The 10,287-nt window shown below is 38.8% G+C and overlaps 1 protein-coding gene across 6 annotated transcripts in view; it reads right to left on the bottom strand.

Annotated features, from left to right (window-relative positions):
- GRIA2 (glutamate ionotropic receptor AMPA type subunit 2) overlaps positions 1-10,287 on the bottom strand; it is a 71,870-nt gene that overhangs the window by 7,920 nt on the left and 53,663 nt on the right. For all 6 annotated transcript variants that reach the window (XR_014529898.1, XM_083519946.1, XM_083519945.1 and 3 more), the window contains exons 7-12: positions 9,670-9,837; positions 9,324-9,428; positions 8,261-8,371; positions 7,057-7,263; positions 6,218-6,588; positions 2,048-2,246 (exon numbers count right to left, since the gene is read on the bottom strand). Coding sequence is in view for 5 of the 6 variants with exons in the window: in XM_083519946.1 (XP_083376072.1) it covers positions 2,048-2,246; positions 6,218-6,588; positions 7,057-7,263; positions 8,261-8,371; positions 9,324-9,428; positions 9,670-9,837 (1,161 nt within the window). In the remaining variant the exon portion in view is untranslated. The remainder of the gene's footprint in view (positions 1-2,047; positions 2,247-6,217; positions 6,589-7,056; positions 7,264-8,260; positions 8,372-9,323; positions 9,429-9,669; positions 9,838-10,287) is intronic.

Below are 10,287 nucleotides of genomic sequence, written 5' to 3'. Positions count from 1 at the left end.
CCTCTCAATATAAACAAAGTCCAACTGTCTTGGAAAGATTGGTCTTGCCTGCTCCTAGTCCTCCTCTCTGACAGCCAGCTCTGCCCAGCTTTCTTAAAACTTATTATTGCAATGGGAAAAGGGGGATCGCCAGCAGCAGAAGCAAGCCCTATAGCAACAGTCTTGTGCTTGATGTGCACAGAGACTATTCTTAATTCCAGGAAGACTTGAAGTTATATTTTCCAATGCCTCTTGGCACTGACTTGGAAAGACAATGGACCTTGTCTGGTAGTGATGGACATTGTATGAGTGCCTAGGTCTTTAAAATGAGCCTATTAAACTTCCTTGCCCACCTCTGCTGCTGTTAAAGTACCTCATTACTGGCTTCCCCCATCATCTTGCAGGAGTATGTTTCGGGAAAAGGGGAACCATAAAACTTTATAGCATTGTCCTCTATGAATTTGGCTAAACCCTTTTAACTTCAACCAAGTTGGTGGCCATCATTGCATCTTGTAGTACTGAGTCAGTAACATGCCCATGGCAAAATCTTACACAACTGATCATTAGAATTTCCCCGCAAACTATGGCTTCTAGAAGGAGCACCCCTATGTATTAGAATTTACAATAAAGCACAGGCGAATAGGCAGTTTATGAATTGAAATAATTGAACTGACAATTGGATAGATTGTGACGCATCAAACAACAAAGTAATACGTTGCCAGTAATTTCCTCTGTGGTTCCCCACATTCACACCAGACAAAGCTTCCGGACAGTAACCAAGGGTATATCCCACCTCTATTACAGCTTTCTAGCTTTGGGGCTGCAAAGACCATAAATCAATCTGTTTTAGCAGTGTGCTCCATTTATATTCATTATGCTGTTTTCATTAAAGAGTGCTCTTTCCTAGAGACACTCAATTAAGAATTTCAATTATGAAGGATTTGTCAAATTAATTAGCAATCTACATATCTAGTTGGCCATCAGATAACGTTCCCATTTTGTCTTACTACGATCTATTATTCTCAAAATGAGATTCTATAATTAGCATGTCATTTACAGAAATAACTCAAAACTGTACTAAAATTTGAGTTGCGAGCGCATGCAGTAGAACTTCAGCCGTGAAGTAGGTTTGAAGTCTGAACTGGATGAAGGCCCCAAAGTTTTCTAATAGCCATCAATGTGATTCAAAACAAACAAACCATGCATCAATGTTGCAAACTGTGTAAAGTAAGAGTACAGTGGTACCTCAGGTTACATGCGCTTCAGGTTAAATATGCTTCAGGTTACAGACTCTGCTAACCCAGAAATAGTACCTCGGGTTAAGAACTTTGCTTCAGGATGAGAACAGAAATCGTGCTCCAGCAGCGCGGCAGCAGTGGGAGGCCCCATTAGCTAAAGTGGGGCTTCAGGTTAAGAACAGTTTCAGGTTAGGAACAGACCTCCGGAATGAATTAAGTACTTAACCCGAGGTACCACTGTATGTATGTATGCATACATTAGATATTTCTGAGATATTTTGAAGCTAGACTTTGGCTATTGCATTTATTTATTACTTTCAAACAACAACAGATTATAAACAAAATGCAAACATTACAGATCTGAAACCTACATACACATTTCCTTCTGCTGCCATTGTTGTTGAAACCCACATAACATGGTGGAGATGTACAATTTCTCTTTCATACTTTCCACACCTGTTAGGTAAAGGTAAAGGGACCCCTGACCATTAGGTCCAGTCGCAGACGACTCTAGGGTTGCGGCACTCATCTCGCTTTATTGGCCGAGGGAGCCGGCGTACAGCTTCCGGGTCTTGTGGCCAGCATGACTAAGCCGCTATATTTAAGGAAGTCATGGCTTATATTAAATGCAAGTGAGCTGTCCTCTTTATTTCAGCTCTGCAGGGAGTTACATTTGGCACCCGAATTACTAGTTGGCACTCATTTAGAACATGCATTGAATTATTAAATCACAACACCAAGAATGGATCTTATTTATTACTTAATTTCAGAAAAGCACAGAGAAGGAGGGGGGGAACCTTTAATATTTCAGAGCAAAAGAAGACTCTTACCCTAAAGAATTCTTTTGTTGAGCCGGAGTCTAATGTCCCATAAGCGATTTCTGATTGTTTAGACAAATCCTCGGCACTCTCAATGGGAGATACCATCCTCTCTACCGTCAGGAAGGCAGCTAGGTTAGCCGTGTAGGATGAGATTATGATCAGGGTAAAGAACCACCACACACCTCCAACAATGCGCCCAGACAGGGATCTAATAACAAGTATGAAATGGATTTGTAAAATGAAATGAATGTCCTGAAAGGAATACAAGTCACCAGCTTTATGTATATGCTGCGTTGTGTAATGCAGGGAAATGTTGGTTTTTCCTTGCTACCTTAAGTGTGTTTTTTCTCTCCTCTCAGTTTCAATGCATGCTACTGAAATGGGAAATTAAAAACATACTATAGTTTTGCTAGGATAATTTTACTCAGCTCAAGTGGTGTCACTAAATTCAGGACTCCGTCTTGAGATAATGTACGGAAGCAAAGACTAGCTCATCAGTCCTTCATGGTCGGAGGACCCTGGAAAAGAAAGCTGCTTAGATAACATTATAGCCATATTTTAAAAAGTAAGGTTTTCGTGATAACTCAGGTGAATTTTTTTGTGACAGCTCAAGCACATATACAAGAAAGTCAGGCAAGATCAATTATAGGCTTTTGGGTCTACGTTTTCCCATTTCCACCAGATCATGTCTACTATGTAAAAATCAACAGTTTCAGCTGCAATGGATTCAGTGGTATAACCTATATTTTGACTGAATAAAATAAGGAATGGCCTTGGTACAAAGTCCCATGTGCTCTCCATTGCACTCCTTTAGAAAATCCTAGCAGGAAGGGCAGATGCAACTGAACAATCAAACATATACCACAAGAAGCAAGAGAATTGTTGGACTGGGAAGCCTAATTTTGGGACCACACCATTCACATTTAAGTTTAGCTTTTCAAACAATTACTGCCATGCACTGCATTCATACTTATGTGAATTGCTCAAAAATAAAATGTACATGAACAACTGACAATCAAAATAATAATCTAAGTCCTTACAGAAATACAAGACAATATATAAGCAACAGAACAACCCTTGATTCACCTTTCTAAGTGTTTCGGAAGAGCTGCTAGCAACATGGCCTATTGTGACATCACTTTAAAAATGTGTAAAACTTTCTTTGGAAGTCTTGCATTTTCTGATTAATATTAAGGTTTCATTCTGGGGCCAGGAGTTTTGTTTAGGGTTTTTTTTTTTTGGGGGGGGGGGTGGAAGATGAGCAGGCAGAGATGTTGCTGTTATTAATTTTTTGTTATGATTTATGAGGAAATTGTTCAATTTGGTTGTGTACGTTTTGATGTTTCACTTACTGTTTATGACTACTTTTGTTACGTTTGTAATTATGCATTTCTTTTCATGTTGTAAGCTGCCTTGAGCATGGTTTTAACTATGTACCCCTGTCCCCTTGGCATGCTAGACATAGCTGAAGTTCTGAAACAGGATGCACAACAGGATTATCTGATGAAGGGCCTCAGAGATGATCAACACGACACAGACCCATCTGTGATTCCCCTTAAACCATGGGGAGGCAAACTAAGGCCCGGGGGCCAGATCCGGGCCAACTGCCTTCTAAATCTAGCCTGCGGATGGTCTCAGAACCAGTGTGTTTTTACATGAGTAGAATGTATGCTTTTATTTAAAATGCATCTCTAGGTTATTTGTGGGACATAGGAATTCGTTCATTTTTGTTTTCAAAATATAGTCCGGCCCCCCACAAGGTCTGAGGGACAGTGGACCGGCCCCCTGCTGAAAAAGTTTGCTGACCCCTGTTAACTATGGAAAAGCAACATACAAATAAAATGATTTATGCATGCATGTATCCTGCAGAGGGGAAAGCCCTACTAGGAGGCTCCCATTGAAATGATTTGGGAAAAATCGGGAATGTGGCCAAATATCTTGCAATCCCATGTGGCTGCCAGTTGGAAGCTCTTTCTTACAAGCAACACTCTAAGCAGAAGATCTTTGCTATTCATATTTGCCATAATGTGTGCTGGATCCTCAGGCCAGCATCTTGTGCATTGCCAGCACAAACATCAGCATGCCAAGTCAGGGGCGCACTGAATTCACTGTGGCTCCAAGGGCACAGGATTGCATCCTAAGAAGCTTTTAGATGTTACTGCTTCAGCTTGGAGCACTGACATGAGAGAGAGAGCTTTTCAGCAGCATTCAAGTGAGCATAACAACCTTTTCCTTTCCTGGTGTACTTATATCACTTTTCAGAAAATAAAAAAGGAAATATTTTTATATGCATAGTTCTTAATTCTTTGACTGACACCCTTTGGGACTACTTAAAATTATAAAGTTCATTTTATTGCCACTCAAGCACATTGGAGTCAGCAAACTCGTAATATGCTTGTTTTTACAACCAGAAATGGATGCTAGCACGCCTCTCCCCTGAAGGCAATGTTCTGTCTTGTCTAGGTCAGTCATAAATTTGAATATAGAGAGCTACTGTAACATAATTGCTAAGAGACTGTGTTCTGAATCATTTAAAAAATCCCCTTAAAAAATTTATGCCATGAACTCACTTGTTGGCTTTAGGCAAGGCTCTCTCTCTTTCAGCCTCTCTCCCCATCTGTAATTTGAGTATAACAAATATTGGCTGGCCTTACATGGTTGTTGTGTGCATTACAGTAAGACAACATGCTATATAAATGCAAAGTTTTAAATTTTTGACTTGGCTAGATCTGTTTTATGCCTCATCATCATATTAATTAGCCTTATGCTCTAACCTGTATATTTAGCTTCAAGGTGGCATATACTGCAAATTATTTTGCAGTTGATCTCTCATTTCATGATCTTCCCAAACCTTTCAGTGTCTACTTTGTCAGGCATTAATATTTATGAAATTTTAATTTGCTTTTCAGTTAGGATTTAGAGTATCTATTAATAGATACTGGTTTAACTCCTGGTCTAGTTTTCTAAATAAGCAAAACTTGTGTTAAAAGTTGGGTTATTTATAACATTCTCTAAAATTCACTTTTCCAAATATGGATGTTGAAAGGGAGAAAGCCAGATTCCTCTACCACAGATATACTAAGATGTCCTAAATATCAGACACCAGTAAGTTGCTTGCTAAGCAATGCATTCTTACTTCCATTTCCTTGAATGAATTCAGTACAGAATTTAGAAGTCTGTGATCAAGTGGGGTGCTAACCGGGAACATGTGATGGGGACATGCAACTGAGAATTTTATTTCTGATCTTTTTTGAAATACACTATAAAAAAGTGAAAATGGTAGCACTGCTATGATGGTTGGGTCCTCTGTTGAACCCTAGCCAATGCCCAAACTTGCCACCCTCTGGGCCAAGTGCTAAATGAATTTCAGCTTTGATTCAGTTCACATAGTCAACATGATGCATCAACAGGTGCCCAACAGAGCTGTTGAGCTTGGGCTGCAGAAGGGCAATGGAATAGCTGATAACACTACAAAAGAAACATGTAAAAAAAGCATGGGCATAATAAATTATAATTTGAGCTGTAGTTACTTGTGGCTTAAAACCAAATACCAAGATCAGAATCTAACTTTCTAAAAATGAAAACAAAACAAAACAAATCACCCCGGATTTTCTCTCTCTCCAGGATAACCTAACCACCCACTCTTGCCAAGTTTGTTGTACCTGGTTCACATGACTATTGAGTTATCAGAATACCTTTCTATTTTCTATTCCAGTGATTTTCCTGAAAGGAGACAGGGAGTTTAAGCAATAGGTATAATGCCGTGCAAAATGGCTTGTGGAGGGGAAAGCACTCCTTCCACAGCTCATTAATTGTGTGTTACCCTTTTTCCCATTACAGCATCTGTGAAATCAATGCACCGTTGGCTGTGAATGGGAATATGCAGCAAAAACACGGTACCCCTCCAAGAAGGCATGGAATGAGGGGGACCTCGTGCATTTTATGGCCTCTGCATGGTGCATATAAGTCCACTAGGGCAAGGCAGGACCGATGCTCGGAGGAAACCAAATGAACAGCCCACTGGCCTGCATCGGGAGAAGTTGTTTCCATCTAAAGGGCTGTGGATGATTTTGAAAAACATGTCAACAGCTGGCATTTCTTGAGATTGAATCTATATGCACCATGAGCTTCCGGAGTGAGACCCAAAATGCACAAAGCTGAAATGGGTGTGTAACCAACCTTGGCGAAATATCGCATCCTTGCTGCATAAAGGCACCCAAGGAAAACCAGAGACTATTAAATATCCCAAATTCATTAGTTGATTCGTTACTTTGCGATGGTCTTCCATCTTCAAACTCCTCAGTGTGCCACTCGTATGGGCTAAATCTGCTGACCAGGAATAAAACAACACTGACCCCAATGTAGGCAAAAACTATGCACATCCAGATCTCATACGCTAAGGGATCAAGAAAGGAAAACACTCCTGGCTTGGACTTCTGAGGCTTCTTGATCATTATAGATATACCAAGGCTCATAAAGGGCTTTGAGAAGTCAATCACTTCTTCTCTCACCAACGTTATAGTTAATGGAGCAATTGCAATATCGGCTTTCTGTAATGGAAGCAAAACAAAATAATAACTTATTCAATATTTAACAAGGGAACGGCTTTATTGCTTTTGTGCATCGCAGATGAAGAATGCAACAGCAGGGACACGGGTAATACTAATTTCAATTCTAGCATCCTACTGAGGAATAAACTACTAAGCAATCTGCCTACAATAGTCTACTTCCTGACGTACATGGTACTACGTGGCTTCACTTTTATCATGCAAATGATACCTCTTTATAATCACACACCAAACAACATTGTCAGGCCACAGCCCCTGAATTTTTAGGACATTTGAGTGCACAGAAGTTTTGATTTGGAGGAAAAGGTGATGAAATGCAGAGATCTTGACCTCTTTTCCAACGCCCATTTAAGTCTCACTTGGATCCACGCAAACAGCTGTGATACCAACATGTGCTAACCTGATCTCTGTTAGTCATAGCTACTTGCAATGCTTAAAAACGTCTCTTACCCCATAAACAAGTTCTCCAACCATTCCATTCCAGATTTTTGTTTCTGCATCCCTGGCCCCATACTTGCGATCCCCAACAATTGTGAGTTTGTACTTGAACCCACAGTGTTTGGCAATTTCTGCAGCTAAGTCCACACAGTAGCCCTCATAGGCATCATTTCCGTCAAGCAATTCAAAATTTTTTTTCTTCATAACATAGGGGGATTCCTGTACAGAGAAACTTGGCTTTAGCTAATCAAAAAAGGATGCCATGTTAGTTATCTATTCTTTGTGTACAGGGTTGGAAGTACATTGAATAAAACAATTTTTTAAAAAACCTGTATTTCCCCCCTGAAACATTCAGGATTGTTTATTTATCCATCATCACAATAACATTTATTCAGCAAGCCTTACAGGTAGAGAGGCGTTTTCATAATTCTCACCAGCATTAATAAACTGTATGTTGACAAGTAAAGAAAGAGTTTTAAAACTTTTTATTTAGTTAGCCTTCTAAAAAAAAGAGAGCTGCATTGGATCATTCCTGCTTATTCCATAGTATTTCACACCTCTGTTACCACCAGACCCACAACTGATCATATAAAACTTACAATAAATATAGCTGTTTAAAAAAAAATCTTACCACCATCAAAAGTTGACAAATTGTTGGTTCCTTTAATATATAATCCAGAACAGTTAAGCCTTGAATGAACAACTCTGAACAATGATTAGCTTACTAAGTAAACAACATTGGCATTTCTACTATATGACTATATATGATTTTGCTATTTTAAAGTGATAAGGGAGAATGTCACGTTCTTTTGCTTAGTGGATTGAAAGTGACTAGAGAGAAAAAGCTTTGCATTTGTTCCTGGCTTAACAAATTCTATCGTGTAACAATTTTAGCACAAAATCAAAGCACAGAGTCCTGCTACAACAGAATAATGCTTCCTTGAAATTGGTTCCCTTGAAATTTTTAGTTTCATTTTTTTTAAAAAAGCTTATCCACCACAAATCCTCTATTTAAATAAATAAATAAATAAATAGAAGCAAAGGCATGTTTCAAAATCCTCCAAACAATTCTGCAGCAACAGGCAAATGCCATTCAACCTTTCACAAATACACAGGAATAAAGTCAGGTAGGCATGACTTATTCCAATATAGACCAAGAATGAATGATAAGGTTGCAATTTAGACTATCCATTTCACAAAAAAAGTGTTTAATTACCAAAATAGTTGTGACAATAATAGTCTTATTCTCTAATCCCGAGGATTCATTGCAAGATGGACATTCAATTGGATTCACAACCATTCTGTCCACTTCACTCCAGTATCCAATCTGGAAAAAAGTTGCAGGTTGTATTCAGGGCAAACAAATGCATATTTTTGTTTATAAGCATGATTTTTGATAAATTGCATTCACATACCCAATTCCTGCCTAAAGCTGTAATCAAGAACTAATAATAGCTGTTATTATTATTTATTCAGAAGTCCCTTGAACGTATAATGAATTCCTCATTCCCACATTGATCCATAGTTTAAAGGTAAGTCATAGTTTAAAATGCACTATGATTTAACATGAATATGCAGCATGCTGGCAGGTACGGCTCAATCATGCCTGCTTTGTTCCTTTTCCACTCTTACTTATCCCCAGCTGGGATGAAACAAATCACAGGGCTGGCTTTCTGTTTACATGTGAACTAGCATCCACGGTGTCCCCTACCGATAAAGAAACAACATAACCTGGCTTCTTATTGAGGTCTCTTTGGAGAGAAGGAAACCACAAAAAAGGTTCACACTTAACGCTCCAGTTTGTGTCCTCTCGGCTTTGGACAAGGAAGAGTAGGAAAAGAACAAAGGGCATATGACTGAGACGTGTGAACCAGCATGCTGCTCATTTGCAGTAAGCAATAATTTTCTATTGTTTACTAAATGACTTCCCAAGGTATGCAAACCAGACCCTGGTTACATTTCAGGATAAAAAATTCAGAAAATTCTACCCCTTTCAGAGAGTTCATTATCTTTTTAAAAGATAAATTTTACCACAAGTACTCCCTCTTACTTTTAAGCGTAAACATGAAAGATGTAAAGTAAAATAACATAAACTATACTGAAAGACTCTACTTACCTTAAATTATTATCTTTGTTACATTTTTTTTTTAAAAAAACTTTTTATATCTCTACAGATAGGCATTTAATTGCATTATATCCGTATGTTCAGCATTAAGATACCTCCTTTTTTAAATACCACTTAGCTGGAAACAACAAAAAGCAGGCAGAACCAAAATTACCTTCCGGGGACCGGTACTTTTGAGTTCCATGACATTTATTGTATAGTTAATTCTCTTTCCATTCTGATCAAACTTTATGTTTCCTGATAGCCCTTCCACCTGAACCTATGTGAAATAAGGATGGAAAGGATGGTAAAGTTAAACTGATTTGTCCGCAAAATACATTTCATATCAACTGAATTTTTATTTGTGCTGAGGACTGTTCTACAGATAATTGTCATTTTCTGCATTGCTGAGAAGTCCTCGCAGAAGTGTTGGATACACAGGTTGACTGGTCTTCCTTTATTTTTATTTTTAATGTTGAAGACATTCAGAGGTCATTTAATACACAGTAATTCCACAATACCTGCTTCAGTGCCCTTTCTATTTCTACACCATGTGACCAAGGCACTGCTGGGTTTGCAAGACAGTCTCCAGCATTTCCTCTTCTGGTAATCTCAATCCTTTGTTTACGCAAGTTGCGGAAAGCTTCAGTCATCACTTTGACAGCATCATAGGTCAGAGCTGATGTGTACTGAAAAGGAGCAAATATAATTCATTAAGCACAAGTTAAGGAAACTAGCCTTCAGTACTTATTTGTAACTGATTGCATCCATTAAAAGAGAAGGAAGGAAAGTAAAGATCATTTCCACACCCTTTGAGGTTATATTTTTCCACAATGCATACAACTGATTTAGTTCAGTACATATTTCTTATCATTACCCAACACTGGGGGAGCTGCTGAGGGTGAAGAACCTGCAGCCATCCAGATGCTGTCATTGGTCATGCTGTTGAGAGAGTCCATCAACATCTGGAGGTCACCTCATTGGTAAGCCCATCCTTTATGCTAATTATGATTCAGTTCTCCAAGTAGCATCACTCATGTAGCCAAAATTACAGCGGTTGTACACAATAGGGTGGGGATGAGCAAAAGTTGGTCCCTACAGCAAAGCAGAACAGCTCCCATACCCTATCTTTCATTGCC

The sequence above is a fragment of the Podarcis liolepis genome (assembly GCF_965112155.1).
Source record: "Podarcis liolepis genome assembly, chromosome: 9".
NCBI classification, from domain to species: Eukaryota; Metazoa; Chordata; class Lepidosauria; order Squamata; family Lacertidae; genus Podarcis; species Podarcis liolepis.
Note: the sequence above shows the minus strand (reverse complement) of the source record. Positions and strands in the feature narration are given on the sequence as shown.